The sequence below is a fragment of the Glycine soja genome, chromosome 1 (assembly GCF_004193775.1).
Source record: "Glycine soja cultivar W05 chromosome 1, ASM419377v2, whole genome shotgun sequence".
In the NCBI taxonomy this organism is placed as follows: Eukaryota; Viridiplantae; Streptophyta; class Magnoliopsida; order Fabales; family Fabaceae; genus Glycine; species Glycine soja.
The window spans coordinates 39518738-39539877 of NC_041002.1; the positions used below are offsets into that span (position 1 = coordinate 39518738).

General features: G+C 33.7%; 1 protein-coding gene and 1 pseudogene across 1 annotated transcript; one reads left to right on the forward strand and one right to left on the reverse strand.

Moving 5' to 3' along the window:
* The first annotated feature begins 1609 nt into the window (after positions 1-1609).
* On the forward strand, positions 1610-2989 carry LOC114374347 (UPF0481 protein At3g47200-like). Its single transcript, XM_028332015.1, has one exon. It carries the CDS (start codon positions 1610-1612, stop codon positions 2987-2989), a length of 1380 nt encoding a protein of 459 aa, XP_028187816.1.
* A 14373-nt stretch (positions 2990-17362) lies between these two features.
* Positions 17363-20464, reverse strand: LOC114415717 (annotated as a pseudogene).
* Between the last annotated feature and the right edge of the window lie 676 nt (positions 20465-21140).

A 21140-nucleotide genomic window follows, 5' to 3' on the forward strand; every position in this document is an offset into this window, starting at 1 on the left:
TTAAGTCTAACCAAGCTTGGTGGTCTATTAGGGCGGCCCATATTGGTCTGTTTTACTTTTTCTTTCTTTCTAAATTTATACTAATTCAAAAGAAGAAAAAATTAAAAAATATTTCTTAAAAATCCTCTTCCTTTTCTTTTTTCTTTCTATTTCTCTTTTTCTTTCTCACCACATCATATATTTTTGTTCTCTACTAATATACTAATTTTTACTTTTAATTTTTTTTATAATTTGAGTAATTATTTGTGTTTCGTATCTTATTAAAAAAACACTTTAAGTTATGATAATAGGTTCATTACATGTTAATATATCACTTAAAAATTTATTAATCTAACATAATCTTATGAGTATAACGCATTAGATAAAAAGAAAAAATTAAATCTTCTATACTTTTGACTCACATCTCATATTTTAATTTTGATAAAATGAGAAAAAATTTCAACCTACTTATAAAAATAACATAAAGCAATATAATTTTTTTACTACACATTTATAAATATTTTTTTTTTTACATTTTTTGGGTTTCTTTTAGTTATAGATCTTGAGACGTCGCACCATTAGACTATGTCCATGGTCAGCTCTGGCCAAAACTGTGGGTATTTTCTTGGGATGTTCCCAAATATGTTGCGGCACTACTCCTTATATCATTCTTCACTAGCTGAGAAAAAGTGGGGGCATATTTATTAAATATTCTTAGATTTTCCAAGCTTGATTATGACAAATGTTGATGAAGGTCCTTAGAACATTAATTAAGAAATTAAAAGAAAAAAATTATTAAAATATGTAAAATTATACTATTCATAATTTATTTTTATATTCTCTTATAATCTTCAAAATAACTTTTTTTCTTTTAGTTCCTTAATTAATATTCTAGGAGCACTAGTTTGCAATAACCTATCATTATTCTCAAGTGAAGCGAAACCGTGGAGGCTTGGCTTATGTGTGTAATATAGACTTGTAGTTGCTCACGTCAACACTTTAGTTTAACCGAATATATTAATTTACAATCTAGACCAAATTATTAAAGTTAAAAAGATTTGATCGTTTACCTTAAAAGGTTATATATATATATATAAGATGAGAGAGGAAAAGTATATTTTCGCTTTCAAATAATTATAAAAATATTTATATTTTACTACACATAAAAATCCAAAACTAGTTGACTTAAAGATCCACCAGGTCAACAAGCCAGTGGTATTGAGAATCGACTAAAAAAACCAGTCGTCATGGTTCCAATCATTTCCCCAACTCTGCTGAGAAGTAACAGGGAAACTTCAAGTCTTCTTTTCCTTTTTCTCATCGTTTTCTGAGAACCTTCACATCCATAAAAGGCATATATGGTATCACAGAAGGAACCGAGAGGGAAGCAAAACTAAAATTGGTCTCAGTCACATATGTGCTTTACCAATTCTTTCTCCCATTCCTTTTGCTTCAATTCTTTGTGCCTACTACTAAGGCTCGGGGTATAGCTCGGTTGGATTGAGGAGGATGCAAGAGTTGTTGTAAATCCCTTAATATTCATTTTCGATTTCCACGAATAAAATATACTATTTGTGCCCACTTCTTGTTCCATCTCGTCACATTCATCCAACCTATTTTCCAATTCAAGATGACTCAACAACCAGACTTTAGTTGGATGGTTCCCATTGAAGTGATGCTGGGCTCACTCTACCACGGACAAGTCCAAGCCTGCAGCATCTCAAGCGTCACAGACGAGCTTCGAGGCCCAAACAAAGCAGCTTTCAAGCCAAAGGAAGTCTCCATAGGACCCTTACACAGAGCAACCACGAGGCACGTGCAACTAATGGAAGAGACCAAATGGCGTTACATGCGTGAGTTTCTCGACAGAAAAGGCACGCAGGAGCAGAACAGAAGATCGGAGCAGAGGCTCAGAGAGTGCGGCACTGATATCCTCAAGCTGGATAAGATAATCATGGCAAGCTATGGAGGTAACATCGAATCGGAACCGCGAGAGTTGGCTAAAATAATGATTGTAGATGGTTGTTTTCTGTTGGAGCTTCTTATTAGGCTTGGTGATTTTATATGTAACAGTAGCAATAGTACTAATAGTTATGCAAACGACCCTATACTAAAAAATAAAGAGAAGGTGGTGTCTGTTCTGAATGATATCACAATGCTTGAGAACCAAATTCCATTCATTGTTCTCAAGAAGTTGTATAGGAAGGTCTTTCCCGATTCCAGTGACATCAACAACGACCACCGGGCTGCTGATATCGTTCGCAAGGCCTTCGGTTACGACGAGGTGAAAAACCCTGTCCACATACTTCACTTGATGCACTTGTCCACGGTGCAACAGAGCCAGCAAGAGGGTAAACGCGTGAAGCAAGAGCTATTGCGCTGTGCCAAGAGGCTTCAAGCTGCAGGAGTAACAATTGAAGCTGTAAACACCACTTCTGGTCATGAGTTGGTGGATTGGTTCAACTTTGAGTTAAATTTCAGTGACAGTGTGCTGCGGATCCCACGGCTGTATGTTAAGGACACTACAGAAGTGAGGTGGAGGAATTTGATCGCGTGGGAGCAGAGCAGAATTTGGATAACATGTAAATACACTTCGTATGCTCTTTTCTTCCAAGGTTTGGTTTGTTGTAAGCATGACATTGAGCTGCTTGAGAAGAATGGGGTTATAGTGAACAAGGCCGGGAAGAGCAAGGATGAACTTCTGAATTTGTTTCACACGATTACGAAGGGAGCAGAACACATGGATTCGAGCTATAGCGAAATTTGTGAAAGGTTGAATGGGTACAAAGGGGGAAAAGTCACAACTGCATTTCAAGGATTGCCTGTGGTCACTTGGCACAAGTGCAGGCATGTTTTTCAGATCATTGCATACTATTGGGGAAACTGGTACAAAATTTTGAAACGCGATCATTTCCCCACGGTGTGGAAATCCATAGGAGTGTTAGCGGCTGCTGCACTTCTTGTTCTCACTATTATGCAGACCTATTACTCATCCCGCAACAATGACTGATTTAGTGTTTTCTTATTTCACCAAGTTTCCTTTAGCAAATGTGAAATCAAGAGGAATCATGTGTCTGTTTATTGATTGCCTTTTACTAGATGAGTAAATCAAAATCTTGATTTTGTGGTATCATGTGTCTGGTATATAGGCTTTTACCAAATGAATAAATAAAAAAATCTTGATTTTGTGCTAGGAATAATGTTTTTGCTAGTTAACAATCACAGTTTCACAGATTTTGTTTCTCCATGACTTTCTATTTTTTAATAAGAAAAATAAAAGTGTACATAGAGATATGTAAGGAACATAAAGTTATGCCTTAGTCCAAGTGTTTCATTGGCATTAAAACAGAACTTTGATCTTTGTGCTTAGATTGCTTCTCATCATTCATTTTTCTTCTATTGGCCTTATTGTGATGGTTTTGCTGCAGCTAAGCAAGGAAGGGTTTTTATCCACTCTTTCTCACAGAGAGAGGGTATAGCAAAACAGACATGTCAAATCATTAATCAAGGAAGATTTCGTCTGGTTTTGATGTTCCATTTACTAAATCCCCTTGTTTCATTTACTAATCACATCAGTATTATATCCGATGCTTTGGTTACTTATTGAGAATGAATAGAATCAGATACTAAGGTAACTAACACTTAAATGGTTATATCCTTATAGCACTGGAAATTTTTTTGCTACCTAAAATCATAAGCTGTAATTAATATTCTTTGATTTCTTTCCTTAGTTATTAGATGGAAGCTCATATGTCCCTTGTATAATATCTAGGAGATATAAGTTGTCGCTTATTTATTTTCATAATTATGTGTTCTCGTTTATCCATACAAATATTTCATGTGGATAATGTTCTTATTAGAGAAGCCACATGGACAGAAGCTATGGGAGGAGATTTCCCTGCTAATCCAATGACTTTGCACGCAACAATATGGGATGCATTTGATTGGGCTACTAATGGAGGAAGATTTATGCTTAGTATTCAGACCTTGACCTGCATGGTTCTATAGTTGATCCAATTGAGCTTGCAGCTAAGGTAGCTATTTTAAAAAGAAAATTGCTGAATTAGAAGACACTACATGGAGGAAGAAACAAATTCAAAATTAAAGAAGGATTTGTTTGTTCTAAAAGGGTAAGATGCAGACATATAGTAAGTTATATACAAAATTTATAGCATATCAGCAGACAAAAGCTTCCTTCTAGGAAGTAAAAACATCTTGAGCTTAATGAACTTGATTTTTCTTGGCATAATGATATCTGTTGGAAAGTTATTCTAAATTTTTGGGTATTGGATAATGATAATGTGCCAATAGACGAAGTGAATAGTTGTATTTTAGAAAGATGAGCGAGTTTTGATGTTATTTGACACTGTTTCTCAACCATGTTGTGGTGTAGTGGAGTTTAGGACAGGACACTTGAAGTTGTGTACTCGCAGGATCAAAGTAAGACAAAGGTTATTCATAAACATCATTGCTGCCATGGATAAATACAAAGCTTGCAGAGGAAGATAGAGAGAAAATAGACATTGAAGGAACTGAATAGCATGAAAATGAATTAGCTCACAAAGTTAGTTATTACAATTGATTATATAGTTAGTTGTAAGAGTAACTAACTCATAACTAACTAAGCTAACTCTAGTTACATAGAGACTAACCAACTAAAATAACTCTAGCTTGGAATACGAAAACCAAAAAGCACCAGGAATGAGGGCCTTGGTGTAAATGTCGGTCAACTGATTCACAGAAGACATGGAAGAAGTTTCACAAGACCATTCATCATCTTCTCACGAACTCTGTGACAATTAATTTTAATATGCTTTGTTCTTTCATGAAAAATAGGATTTGCTACAATATGAAGAGTAGATTTATTATCACAATATAGTATAGCAGGATGCTGGAAATCAATCTTAAATTCTTCCAACAAATAAGTAAGCCCTTATAGCTCACAAGTGGCACTAACTAAGGCCTGATATCCAACTTCTAAAGAACTTCCAGATATAGTAGCTTGCTTCTTATATTTCCATGAAATCAATAAATTACCAAGATACACAGCATAACCAGTAATAGACCTCTTAGTATCAAGGAAGTCAACCCAATCTAAATCACTAAAACCTTTTAAATGAATAGTACTGGAAACTGACAGAAAAATTCTTGCACCTGGAGTCCCTTTGAGATATCTGAGAATTCGAAAAATAGCTTGTCTGTGGTCTGTAGTGGGATCATAAAAAAATTGGCTTAGCTGTTGTACAACATATGTAATGGCTGGCCTTGTGTTGGTCAGATAGATCAATCTCCCTATTAATCTCCTATAGGAGGAAGCATATTCTGTGGAAAGAGGTGACCATGAGTGTTGATGCAACTTGGTGGTATAATCACAAGGTGTGGAAGCTGACTTAGAACTAAGCATGCCAACATCATTGAAAATATCTAGTGCATACTTTCTTTGACAAAGATTTATACCAGTAGAGCTTCTAGCTACCTTAAACCCCAGAAAGTACCTTAGGTCTCCTAAGTCCTTGATTTTGAAAGCATTGTCGAGTAGATTTGTAATTCTCTAAATTCCAGGCAAATCATTTCCTAACAAGACAATATCATCAACATAAACCAATAAAACAAAAATTGTGTTGCAACCATGCTTAATGAACAAAGAATGGTCAAAAGCACATTGCTTGCAAACTTAAGAAAAGATGATAATCTTGCAAACCATTGCCTACTAGCTTGTTTCAAGCCCTATAGAGTCCTTTGAAGCTTGCAAACTTGCCCTGGTTTAGCCACTTGCATACCCTAAGGAATGACCATGTACACTTCTGTAGCAAAGGATCAAGCCGATGTTTTGATGATGCCAAAAGATCACATGCGTTTCAAAGCTTTATTCAAGACAAAGCAATTAAAGATATTCAAGATGGATGATCAAGACAGTCTATAGAGTCTTAAAAAGGGTATATTAAATAGGAAGGGAATTCCAATTGAAGTAGCAAAAGGTTTGGCCAATAAATTTAAGTTAAAAAGTCTTTTTCAACAAATTTACTCTCTGGTAATCGATTACCAGAGGATGTAATCGATTACTAGTGGCCAAAACTGATTTACAACAGCTATTAAAATTTGAATTCAAAATTTGCACTGTGTAATCGATTACACATATATGGTAATTGATTACCAGTAGTTTCTGAATGTTTTAATTCAAATTTTAAAGCGTGTAATCGATTACACACATATTGTAATCGATTACCAGAGCAGATTTTCAGAAAATATTCTCAACAGTCACATCTTTTTATGTGGTTCTTGAATGGCTATCAAAGGCCTATATATATGTGACTTGAGACACGAATTTGCTAAGAGTTTTTCAGAACAAAAAGGTCTTATCCTCTTAAAAAGCAAAATCGTTTTATCCTCTTACAAATTCCTTGGCCAAATTACTTGTGATTCAATAAGGAATTATTTGAGTGCTCAAATTGTTCAATCTATCTCTTTCAAGAGAGATTTCTTCTTTTCTTCTTCTTCATTCTGAAAAGGGATTAAGAGACCGAGGGTCTCTTGTTGTGAAAGAATTCTAAACACAAAGGAAGGGTTGTCCTTGTGTGTTTAGAACTTGTAAAAGGAATTTACAAGATAGTGGAACTCTCAAGCGGGTTGCTTGAGGACTGGACGTAGGCACAAGGGTGTGGCCGAACCAGTATAAATCTGAGTTTGCATTTTCTCTTCCCTTAAACTCCTTTATTTATTATTGTTTTATATTCATATTCAAATTGTTCTATTTGAATCAATATTTAAGAAATTCATTATTAAGGGAATTTATAACTTGAATAGAAAGTGAAATAGAATTTTAATTAGGGAAATAAGTTGTAATATCTTAATTCAACCCCCCCCCCCTTCTTAAGATATCTGAGGCCACTTGTCCAACAAGTGATATCAGAGCTTCATTCTTGTATAAAGTTTAGAAGCTTCAAGAATTATGGCCTCATCAAACTACTTGTTTCCCGAGGGAAATTCTATAAATAGACCTCCTATCTTTAATGGAGTGGGTTACCACTACTGGAAAACCCGCATGCAAATCTTTATAGAGGCAATAGATTTAAATATTTGGGAAGCCATAGAACAAGGACCTTATGTTCCCTCTATAATAGCCGGAAGTGCAACAATAGAAAAACCTAGAGCAGATTGGACTGAGGAAGAAAGAAGATTAGTACAATATAATTTAAAGGCCAAAAATATTATTACATCTGCCTTAGGAATAGATGAATACTTTAGGGTTTCAAATTGTAAAAGTGCTAAGGATATGTGGGATACACTACAAGTAACACATGAAGGCACAACAGATGTTAAAAGATCTAGGATAAACACTTTAACTCATGAATATGAACTTTTTAGGATGAATGTAAATGAAAGTATACAAGATATGCAAAAGAGGTTCACACACATAGTTAATCATCTTGCATCTCTAGGAAAAACTTTTCAAAATGAAGATCTAGTAAATAAAGTCTTAAGATGTCTTAATAGAGAATGGCAACCAAAGGTAACAGCTATCACAGAATCTCAAGACTTATCTAGTATGTCTCTTGCTACATTATTTGGAAAATTGCAGGAGCATGAAATGGAATTACTAAGATTAAATCAGCATGAAGAAACTGATAAGAAGAAGAAGGGAATCGCTCTTAAAACCTCATCTGCAATCCAAGAAGACAGTGATAAAGAAGATTCTATTGACTTGGATAATGATGAAGATATTAGTCTGTTTGTAAAAAGATTCAACAAGTTCCTGAGAGTCAGAGGAAATCAAAAGCGACCCAATTTTAAACCTAAAAGAAGGACAGAAACTTCATCTTCTACTCTAAAATGCTTTGAGTGCAATCAACCTGGATATCTGAGGGTTGATTGTCCCATCTTCAAGAAAAAGATGGAGAAGTCTGAAAAGAAAAATATTAATGAAAAGAAATTGAAGAAAGCATACATTACATGGGATGAAAACGATATGGAATCTTCTGAAGATTCAGAAAATGAAGAAATAAACCTCTGCCTTATGGCAAAAAGTTATGAAAGTGATGAAGAGGTAACATCTTCAAACAATTTATCTATTTCTTTTGATGAATTGCAAGATGCATTTGCTGATTTGCATAAAGAGTTAATTAAACTTGCAATGTTAGTTTCATCTTCAAAGAAAACAATTTCAAATTTAGAAAATGAAATTTTAAAATTAAACAAAGAATTAGATCATCTTAGAAATGAAGTCTCAATTTCTAAACTTGATGAAAAAGTTCATATCTCTGCTATTTCTAACAAGAAAATGTCAGATTCTTGCAGTTGTTGTGAAAAGTATGAAAAAGAAATCAAAGAGTTGAAAAACTCACTTGCAAAATTTACTTATAGTAAAAATAATTTAGATGTCATATTAGGAAAACAAAGACATGTCTCTAATAAGGCTGGACTAGGATATAAATCTGAAAAACAACAAAAATTTCATAAAAACTTCTCTACTTCCACACAAAAATATAATTCTAGTTCTATCACATGTTTTTACTGTGGAAGAAAAGGGCATGGCACATCTACATGCTATTTTAGAAGAAATTGTAACAATATTAAAATGATTTGGGTCCCAAAAGGATCCTTTATTCATACTAACACACAAGGACCCAATAAAGTTTGGGTACCTAAGTTACAACCTTGATTTTGTAGGAACCCTTGAGGAAAAAGTGGTACATAGATAGCGGATGCTCAAAACATATGACAGGAGATGAATCAAAATTCACACATATCTCTCCCAAGAAAAGCGGACATGTAACTTATGGTGACAACAACAAAGGTAGAATTCTTGGAGTTGGAAAAATAGGTACAAATGCTTTAACCTCCATTGAAAATGTTCTACTTGTTGAGGGTCTTAAACATAGTCTGCTTAGTGTGAGTCAATTATGTGACAAAGGCTATCTGGTATCATTTGATTCTCAAAAGTGTGTCATTGAACATAAACATGATACGAATATAAAGCATATAGGGTTTAGAGTCAACAATGTTTACATGATAGACTTAAGTCAAAAACTAGATAATAATCAATGTTTTCTTAGTAAAGATGATGATCCATGGTTGTGGCATAAACGGATTGCACATATAAACATGGAACACTTAAATAGATTAATATCAAAAGATTTAGTTGTTGGTTTGCCAAAACTAAGATTTGAAAAAGATAGGCTATGTGATGCATGCCAAAAAGGAAAACAAACTAGAGTTTCTTTCAAATCTAAAAACATTGTTTCAACTACTCAACCCTTACAATTACTTCATATGGATTTGTTTGGTCCTTCCAGAATCATGAGTTTTGGAGGAAGTTACTATGCTCTTGTTATAGTTGATGATTATTCTAGATACACATGGACTCTTTTTATCACTCATAAGAATGATGCATTTCAAGCATTTAGAAAACTTTCAAAAATCATTCAAAATAAGAAAAATCTAAAGATTATATCTATTAGGAGTGATAATGAGGGTGAGTTTGAAAATAAAGAATTTGAATTATTTTGTGATAAGCATGGGATTGAGCATAACTTTTCTACACCAAGAACCCCTCAACAAAATGGTGTTGTTGAAAGGAAAAATAGATCTTTGGAAGAGATTGCTAGAACTTTATTAAATGATACTCCTCTTCCAAAATACTTTTGGGCTGAAGCCGTTAACACTGCATGCTACATTTTAAATAGGGCTTTAATAAGACCCATTTTAAAGAAAACTCCATATGAATTGTTCAATGGCAGAAAACCAAACATCTCACATCTTCATATCTTTGGTTGTAAATGTTTTGTATTGAATAATGGAAAAGATAACTTAGGAAAATTTGATGCTAAGTCAGATGAAGGTATTTTCCTTGGATATTCTCTGCATAGTAAAGCTTATAGAATATATAATAAAAGAACAATGACAATTGAAGAGTCTATACATGTTTCCTTTGATGAGTCTAATGCCATTCTTCCAAGGAAGGATTTTTTAGATGATATTTCAGATTCCTTAGAAGATACACATATTCATGGAAATGACTCTAAAGAAAAAGATGAAGGAAGCAATGAGGATTCTCAAGATAATGGGGCTAGAGGAAATAATGAACTTCCAAGAGAATGGAAAGCCTCAAGAAATCATCCCCTCGACAACATTATTGGTGATATATCAAAAGGGGTAACAACTAGACATTCTCTTAAAGATTTATGCAATAATATGGCTTTTGTATCTATGATTGAACCTAAATATATAAAAGAAGTCATAGTAGATGATAACTGGATAATTGCCATGCAAGAAGAACTGAATCAATTTGAAAGAAATAATGTGTGGAAACTAGTAGAAAAACCTGAAAATTATCCTGTCATAGGAACAAAATGGGTTTTTAGAAATAAATTAGATGAACATGGCATAATTATTAGAAATAAGGCTAGGTTAGTAGCAAAAGGGTATAATCAAGAAGAGGGAATAGACTATAAAGAAACATATGCTCCAGTTGCAAGATTAGAAGCCATTAGAATGCTCTTAGCATATGCATCCATAATGAATTTTAAACTCTATCAAATGGATGTTAAAAGTGCCTTTCTAAATGGTTTAATTCAAGAAGAAGTATATGTTGAACAACCCCCAGGCTTTGAAATCCCGGATAAACCAAATCATGTTTATAAATTGCAAAAGGCTCTTTATGGTTTGAAACAAGCCCCTAGGGCATGGTATGAGCGTTTAAGTAATTTTCTCCTAGAAAAAGAATTTTCTAGAGGAAAAGTGGATACCACATTATTCATAAAAAGAAAGCATAATGATATTTTGTTGGTTCAAATATATGTTGATGATATAATTTTTGGATCCACTAATGATTCATTGTGCAAGGAGTTTTCCCTTGATATGCAAAGTGAATTTGAAATGTCAATGATGGGAGAACTAAAGTTTTTCCTGGGATTACAAATCAAGCAAACTCAAGAAGGTATATTCATCAATCAATCCAAGTACTACAAGGAATTGATCAAAAGATTTGGGATGGAAAGTGCAAAACACATGGCTACACCAATGAGCACTAGTTGTTACTTAGATAAAGATGAATCTGGTCAATCTATAGACATGAAACAGTGTCGAGGTATGATCGGATCTCTTCTCTATTTATCTGCTAGTAGACCTGATATTATGTTTAGTGTATGCATGTGTGCTAGGTTTCAATCCAACCCCAAACAATCACATTTGAGTGCAGTTAAGAGAATCATGAGATATCTATTAGGTACAATAAATTTAGGATTATGGTATCCTAAGAACTCAACATGTAACTTAATAGGATATTCTGATTCTGACTTTGCCGGATCTAAAACTGATAGAAAAAGCACAAGTGGAACTTGTCAATTCATTGGATCCGCTCTTGTCTCATGGCATAGTAAGAAACAAAACAGTGTTGCTTTATCCACTGCTGAAGCGGAATATATTTCTGTCGGCAGTTGTTGTGCACAGATTTTATGGATGAAGCAACAATTATCTGACTATGGTATCCTTCTTGATCGTATACCTATTAGGTGTGATAATACTAGTGCCATAAATCTATCCAAAAACCCTGTTCAACACTCTAGAACCAAACATATAGAAATTAGACACCATTTTCTTAGAGATCATGTCCTAAAGGGAGATTGTATATTATAGTTTGTTGATACAAAGAATCATCTTGCTGATATCTTTACAAAACCTTTCCCAAAAGAAATATTCTTTTCAGTAAGAAGAGAATTAGGCCTTTTAGACCTTAGTGATTTGGATAAGTAATTTTTATAAATGATTGTTTATGTTTTGATTAAGTATGACGCTTGTTTTGTTTAATTTAGTTTACTTTTCTTGTTAGTATAATTAACTCTTAAGATAGTATAAGTTTTTAGACTTAGAAATAAGTTTTCTTTTAGGAAAAGGCTATTTTTTGTTCTGGTAATCGATTACATGAATATTGTAATCGATTACACTAGAACAGATGGCCTGTAATCGATTACAATATTCATGTAATCGATTACCAGTAGGCTACCTCCTCCTGTAATCGATTACCAACTTTATGAGGAAAGACTGTAACATGGTCTGTGGCACCTGAGTCAAGGATCCACTCTTCTTGACTGATCTTGCTTACACTACAAGTAATGGATATAGTACTACCTTTGTTGCTAGTTGTACCAATTTGACTAACATGTAAATTGTTGTGAGTTATGTTTTGTTGTTGCAACAGTGCCATCAAAGCTTTATACTGCTGAGTAGTTAACTTCACATCCTCATTTTGTGTTGTTTCCTTTCTTGGGCTGAGTTATCACCTTCCTCCTTTTTTGAACTGACATTGTTGATGTTCAAACCTTGAGACTTGTAAAACCTGTGTTGAGGAGGATAGCCATGCTTTGTGTAGCTTTCATCTATAGTGTGGTTAATGAAACCACAATATGTACATAGCTTACTTCCTTTTCCTCCTGAATTTTCTCTACCAAAGCCACTTTGACTTCATGTTCCTCCTCTAGGAGCGTAATTCTGAGGAAAACCATTTTTTCTATAACACTTACAAACAATATAATTATCTTTACCACAATAGGTGCATGAATTTTCTGAATTAGATGAATTGGTGTAGGTTGTGTTAATCAAGCTAGTGTTTCTCATTATATCGTTACTTGCAAGTTGTCTCTCTTGCTGAATAGCATATGAGAAGACCTTAACTATGCTAGGCAAATGATCCATCATCAATACATTGGATCTAATAGTATTAAACTGATCATTCAGACCTCTAAGAAACTACATAACCTGATCTTGTTGCTTTCTCTCCATAACACTAGTAAGAGCATCACACACACATTTTGGATCGCATGAACAAACTAGATCTGATCTGTAACTTTCCAATTCATCCCAAATAACATGCAATTTTGTAAAATAATCAATTATAGATTTTTCACCTTGTTTGATAGATGTCATATCCTACTGCAATTCTGAAATTCTCAGCAAATCTCCTTGTGAATACCTCTACTTCAAATCCTTCCATATGTCTCATGCATCATCCATCCAAAGAATGCTCTGTCTAATTGAAGGTGAGACTGAGTATACAAGCCAAGAAACCACCATATTATTGCACCTCCTCCAAGCTATATGAAGTGTATGATTTGATGCATATCCTTGTATGGATCTATCGACAAATTCAACTTTATTTTTTGCACTTAATGTAGTAAGCATTGATCGACTGTACAAATAGTAATTTGTTGAATCAAGAACTGGAGAAACTAGTGCAGTTGCTGGATTTTCTCCTAAATGAAGATAGTATGGGTTGTCTATATTCGGAGATTGATCTTGCGAAGATGAATTGGCATTCATGATGAAGAAATCGAAAGAAAATAATAGAAGAAGCAAGAATAGAGAGTTGCACAGCAGAGCTCTTAATACCATCATAAACCTAATTGCTGCTATGGATAAATGCAAAGCTTGCTGAGGAAGATAGAGAGAAAACAAATATTGAAGGAATTGAATAGCATAAAAATGAATTAGCTCACAAAGTTAGTTATTACAATTGATTATATAGTTAGTTGTAAGAGTAACTAGCTCATAACTAACTATAACTAACTAAGCTAACTCTAGTTACATAGAGACTAACCAACTAAGCTAACTCTAATTACAAAATGATTCATGCTAAAGTTATTGCTGTGAAAATAGAATGTTGTTTCAAAATATTATCAAAACCTTGTGCTTACCACTTGTTTCATTTTTTGGATGCCTTTTTCAGACTTTACACAGGCTAACTGAGAATTGGAAGGCTGCAAGGAAGAGTTGGTTGAGGAAAAAGGTAAATGCTCCCAAGTCATGCTAGAATATAGGTTGCTGCTTTGATCCTAAAGCATGGCATAATAATAAAACTATCTTGATATTTTAGCTTCCCAATGGTTATGCAGCTAGTTCTGAGATAGCCTTCATAGAGTCTAAAAATACTATCAGAATGTAACAAGAGCGGGTAAGTACAAGATTTTGATGCAAGTAGCAAACAACCAACCTTCTGATAATCTTACTTTGATCATGGGAGTACACAACTACAAATGCCTTTCCTGAACTTCACTTCACCAAGACACTGTTGAGAAACACTGTCAAAGAACTTAAAAACTAGGCACTTGCTCCATTTACATTATCATTATCCAATACCTAGATATTTATGATAACTTTCCAACACATACACTACTAGAAAATTGACTTTTAATGACGATTCTAATGTACATTTAACAACGGTTGATGAATCATCTTTGAAATAAACGACGATAAAAGTTATTGATGTACCACGACGATTATGAAATAAACCGTCTTAAAAAATATGACTCTTCTAAGACGATTCTTATGTAAGAATCGTCTTATTAGAATGGGTCTCTTATAAGACGGTTCTTATTCTTACATAAGAACCGTCTTAGAATGGGTCTCTTCTAAGACGATTTTTACATAAGAATCATCTTAGAATGTGCTTCATTAAGTATAATGCATTGATATATACAAACATACTACATCAGAAGCAGTTAAATGACAATGATATCACTAATTTAGTCACTGATAAATAATACAATTTAATTTGCAAACCAATATAGAGCATCGACCACAGTACATGACAAGTAAAGAACAATTTCAATACTTTACTAACATCCATAAGTAGAAAAAAAAATTTCAACATGCAGCATAAATAGAGTCCAATTCCCTAAAGCATAATTTTGTTTCATGAATGAAATTATGAAAACACAAGGAATTAATGATAGACAACAATTACGACAAGGTGCATGGTGTAAAAGTATTTAAATTATTAGTCATTGTCGTTGTATTCTTATTCTATTCTATTAGGTTAATTGAATAATTGTTTGTATTAGCACGTTGACGTACATAAATTATACATAAATTGTTGTTATGCGAGCGCTAAATCAATCTCAGCCACACAACTTCTCCTGCAAACACCTAATCATTTGATAAACTACACTTTGTGCATCTGACAAAATCATAGAATATGATGTTGGTTTTGTTTCGGCTAAGTGAGAACTATAGCTTACTCTTTTGTTTCGTGAATTATAAGAGGTTTGGACTTTGGAGCCCATGGGTGGGCCATTTCTTTTCTCAGTTTGCTTTCACCATATAGGGAGAGAGATTCACTAATAAAAATGAAACAAAGAATTAAAGCTGGCATATGGTACCGGATATCCTTAAAGTTTATTTGGTTTTCTGGGTGTCCAACATAACATTAATTTGGAGGGAAGAAAACACAATAAGGACATACCTTCTATTTGGTTAGATAAAAATTGACAAAATTTGATTGCGGAAAAATAAAAATTCAAAAAAATTTCTTCTTTCTATTCAAGTTTTAAAATTTTCTCTCTATTTTTTTTCCATGTACCAATCATACCCTTATATATATATATATATATATATATATATATATATATATATATATATATATATATATATATATATATATATATATATATATATATGACATATCATATAAGAGAAATGTATTTTATATAAGCTTGAGATTTAAATCTAGATGTGTGTGTGTGTGTGTGTGTTCTCTCTATTTTTTTTCCATGTACCAATCATACCCTTATATATATATATATATATATATATATATATATATATATATATATGACATATCATATAAGAGAAATGTATTTTATATAAGCTTGAGATTTAAATCTAGGGGTGTGTGTGTGTGTGTGCATATTAATCTTAAATCATTTGTTATCTCCTTGTGTGTGTGTGTGTGGATCACATGCAAAAATTCATATTAATCTTAAATCATTTGTTATCTCCTTTATGTAGATTAAAATCAACATAATATAATCATTTCAAAATATATTGAAATATTAATGATCATTTGATTATCTTGTTGTGCTTTAGTTTTAATAAAATTTATCATAAACAATCTTTTTAGTACGTAAATATAATTCAACGGTTAAATCAATAAAAATTACATTTTTTATGAAATTATAAAAATAATATAATAATTATCAAAATTATAATTTGATCTCATAAAAATATGAATAAAGTCAATATAAAGCATTAATGATATACAGGACAATTAACAAAACTAAAACAACTCGTAACTGCCAGAATTATCATAATAGCACACAAGAGACATAAACCTCAGTTGCTGCTATGCAGGGCCATCATTAGTTCCATCGCTAGTAACAACAACAACCTCATGAAACATTTTCCTCAAATTGGCCATGAACTTATGCCTTTCGAGCGTTAAGGATGGTGCCATCACCTGAAACCATATCAAGTACAAAAGAAAACTCAACCATCTATGGTTAGACCACCCTCGGTAAGTAACCATACGGATATCACCAGTAACCATGCAGATAGTTATTCCAGCAGCTAAATAAATAACATACAAACAAAGGTGTTGCTCGGTTATAAAACTATTTAAAGACAAAACAAGGAATCACACATAAGTCATTTTCATAAAAGCAAAATAACTTGAGATTTAAAAATCTTTCTCAAAGGAAGAAAAAAATAAGGACAAGAAACCAAAGGTGCTGCCCAGTTATAAAACTATTTAAAGTGAATTTAATGTATCTCCAATCATATTCATAGGAAGAGGGACACAGTTCCAAGTACAATGAAACATAATATATTCACAAATGTAAATAAGCAGCAGGGTTGTCCATAACACAAATTTTTTATCCATCTTTCATTGAATAATTTGCCTATGATTTAGGGGAAAGGAATACATTCCAAAACCTAAGTGTTTCATCGCCAACTCCAGTTACAATAGTCTAAAACAATATAACTCATCACAACTAGAAACATAGTACAGATGATAAAATGGAAAGAAATCATTTTCTTAATCATAGACACAGTAATATATAAAGATGAATAGGTAAAAGAACTGAAATACATGTCCTTCTGGAGAAATGGCAACATAAAGAACTTTGTAGGTATGACCCGTAAGAGTGGCCAACTGAATCGAAGGACCAAAAATGATGGTAAAACATGTTAAAATTAAGTAAAAATAAAAGAGATTCGGCTTATCACAAGAGATATAGTGTACCTTTGACATGAAGGGGTATCTCCAAACAATTATGTAGTTCTGGGAATAGCCATGTGTGCTTACTAGTTCATTGACATTTTTGGACCAGACAAGATTGCAAACCTATCGTATATGAAGGTTGAACATCATTGTGTTAACAAAGACAAAAGGCAGAGCAGAAAGGCTCTATAATCATTCTCTCAGTATGTGAAGGGGCTAATGCCACAAGTTCTTAAAACAACTTATAAATTGCAAGAAACTTAAAAACTCAAACTTACACAGCTATGAATGATCAACTAAAATGACATTTAATCTAGCATTATTTAGGTAATTTTTTACAACTTTAGAATAGTAAAACACTAAAGAACTATTAATTCATACACCTTCGACTTGTAAAGAATAGTAAAGCATAGTAAAACACTAAAGAACTATTAATAATGCTTACAATTTGGTATCAATATACAATAAGACAACTGAAAAGTACCAAGACATATAACAAGAAACAAAATTGAGTTTTATCTGCAAGCATTACCAAGAATTAAATTGAGAATCTGTCCCAGATCAGATTTCCACATATGAAAACAAATAGGTATTATAATAAGATACACTCCATTGGATCAGGAGTTAAAAGTTTAATCAACTAAAAACCTTAGGAAAAAAAAAAACAATTCCTCAACAAATAAGTTGAGCCAAAGAAAAGACTACGTCTTTGGTGTCATTAGCAACCAGAATTTCAGTACACAATTTTGATTTTACTATTAAGTGAAAAGTGCAAGTATTTTACTATCATACTATATCATAAAGTTTCTATGCTTTATTTTTTGCCTATTTTCTAAGAATTAGGCTTCTATCATAATGAACAAAGAGGAGGCAAATTAACAATCACCATGTACCCACCAAGCGCACTTTGTACCAGCTGTGATATCTCAGTGAAAACATCTTGCTAAGAAGCCTCGTGATTAAATATCTTGTCAAATGTAAAAAGGGAAAGAAATAATTAATGTGAAAAATTAGTTTCGAAAGACTTGAGGTACTTACTCTTTTAACCCTTGGGAGAAGGGGAAAGAAATCCCCACATATGCATATCTATTGACCAAATTCCTCTTTTATGCCCTTTAAATACAACTAATGATACTAGATCTGGAAGTCTCCAAACACAAGTTGTACGATCCTAATGGGATACAAGTAAAACAATAATAATGATAAGTATAGTGAAAGCACTAATTTTCCAAAAATAAAACAAAAAGTAAAGGAAGGAAGGCCAATGAAGTATTTAGTGACTTTTCTTTCTTCACTCGAAAGTCAGAAGAAAAAAAGTAAACCTTTGTTGTGAACATAATCAGCCAGAGCCTTAATTCCTGAAGGAAATGTCGTAGCATTGGTTTACCTCATAATTTAATCATACTAAACATAAATCAACCTATCAGTAAAAGGACAAGAACAACACTTACATCATAATCCCACGATGGATCCACCACCAAAAAAACTCATTTCTATAATCCTTTTAATTTACTTTATATAAAAATAGATATAGATGGCAAAAGAAACAAAAAATAATAATGTCAGTGCACAAAGCATGTTGTCCCTTAGGATTCTCACTTAGGATTCTCAGAGTACAAAAAACATAGTCAATTTAGAGGGAGAGGAGAATGCACCTGTGAATAGAGGAAGGTACCAAGAATTGCAATGGCGATACCAAGAACATTGATAGGCTAAACAAGCGTGGGAAAGATAAGGATGGAAGAAACAATGACCAAAATCCTCTTCATTGTGTTTCCAATGCTAAATGTTAAGGGAGAAATCTGATCAAGAGACGTGTATGGGACTTGATTGTACAGGTGGTAGAAGACGCTCTGAGCAGCTACCCACCTACAAGCATCAAAATCCATTCGTTAACAACATTTGATAAATAGAACCCACTAAGTTAATTTGGCCCAACAACATGAAATAAAGCACAACAATAAGAAATCTTGTTGAACCAATTCAAAAAGTAACAGTAAAAAATTACAAAAATATGCTTACCATACAAAATTGGGACCAATTTGAGACACATTTGTTTGCCAGCCTGCAGCCCAAACCTTGGGGTCCTCAACAACAATGGCAAAAGGTGTGAGAATTGACAGTAACATTATGGAAAAACAAGAATAGTTGTTCATTCCACTAATAGACATTCCCTTCATCCCCTTCTTTGAGAATATATTGCAATAGACAAATTCCAAATTTGATATCATAGCCCCCGTGAAGCCTGAAACATCGTCAAGTGTTTTCTCTATTTAGAATATTGAGCTACCAAATAATAGAAAATCTCAACCTTGTTTTTTAGTTAAATAGTATTACCAATCATGTTGAAATTGAGCTTAGTCACTGCAGCTAGTGCACCACCACCAATAATTGGCAGCAGTGACAGATAAACTGGTATTGGGAATGCTTTTCCGAGCAAGAATCTTGACACAAGGACACTAAAAGTTGGCTCTCCCTTCTTGATGATGTGAGTAAATCAAACAGCAACCTTCGACATGCTCACAGTTGCAACAACATGCCCAATTGCATGTGCCACCGCAACCTGTACAAGAAAATTTGAAATTCGATAAAGTGGAGGTGAGCCATGGGCAAGGAAAAGCATTCAATACCTTCTTGTTGTAAATGTTGAACACCACATTCAAAGCCTACCATGTAGCAAAATGCACACCAATCTTGAACCTCTGTGCCGCCTCTTCACCCTACAACTCAATGTTGATCTCCAAAGACCATGACCTGTCAGCTTCATAGGCCTGGCACTCTGTCACCCTTCTTCTCCTCACCAATGCCAAGTTCACGGTGGATGAAAGGTAAAGAGGCTTCTCTGAACACAACTCAGAGGGACCCGTGTTTTGTTCAACGTTGTTAATGGTTGGTATGTCACGAGCTGAGGCCTTGCAATTGGAAGCTTTCTGTTTGAGAAAACAGAACATGTGAGAGATGAGGCTGTACATTTCATTGACAAGACCATGGTGTGGCTGCTTTGCTTATTATTAGAATCTGTAACAAAATGGAGCTGAATTTGTGGGAGAAAAGAGAAATCAAGTGCTATAAATTGATGTGTTTGTGTTGTGTACTTCAAGAATATTAAAGTTCACAATGGAGAAGAGATTAATGATTGTTTTGGGGATTGGCAGAAGTGGAGCTTGGACCAGGCAGGCATGCATGTGGGAGATTTTGGAGAAGAAGGAGTGGAGCGCAACATCGACGATGAAGGCACACTTGGTGGATTTGACACCAAGCTGGGGTTCTAAAGGGGGTGAAATGAGTCCAACCAAGGGTGGTGTTGTGAGGCTTGATGGAGGGGTGCGTGGTAGCGTAAAGGGCGAGGAGGACGGCTTCGAAGCCCACGAGGGACGATGGCTCCGGGGAGTGGATGCGGGAGAGGTAGAGACTGGCGAGGAGGGGGACGAAGGAGAGGACTTCTAGGAGGAGGTGGGGTCAGAGGAAAGGAAGGTGGTTAGAGTTTTCAAAAGCATCGAATGAGAGTGAGAGTCAGAGGGATAGAATAAGAAGGGAGAGAGGAAAGGACACTTACATCTAAGACGGTTTACAAAATTGTCATCATATATTTACAAAATTATCATCACCTAATATACAAAGACAGTTCTTGGGGAACCGTCGTGGTTTCACTGTCGTAGAAAACACTTTTTCTAGTAGTGTTTCTCAATAGAATTAAAAATCTTGTTTTTGGGTCTATTTTTCTTTTATCTATTTAATTTTTATTGGGTTGCATGTCACAACATTTTCAAGTACAAACGTGACATGCACTCAATTAGCAAACCACTTCAATTGGAAAAAGGACACATCCTTCAGAATTGAGAGATTTCGATTTACACCGAGTAGCAAGTCCAGAAAGGGTTGAACATTCTCTGGTTGCTGCTGGCATTAATTTAAAGGTTATATAATACTTTATAGTTGCATATCAAGTGATCATGTATCTCACTCATCATATAAATCTGCAAAAAAAACATAAATTTGATCGGAGAAAATATTTTGTAAACAATCTCTCTCTCTCTCTCTCTCTCTCTCTCTCTCTCTCTTTATATATATATATATATATATATATATATATATATATATATATATATATATATATATATATATATATATATATATATATATATATATATATATATATATATATATA

Excerpts from the sequence above, each read along its gene's own strand:
- LOC114374347 (XM_028332015.1), top strand. The coding sequence starts at position 1,610 with ATGACTCAACAACCAGACTTTAGTTGGATGGTTCCCATTGAAGTGATG.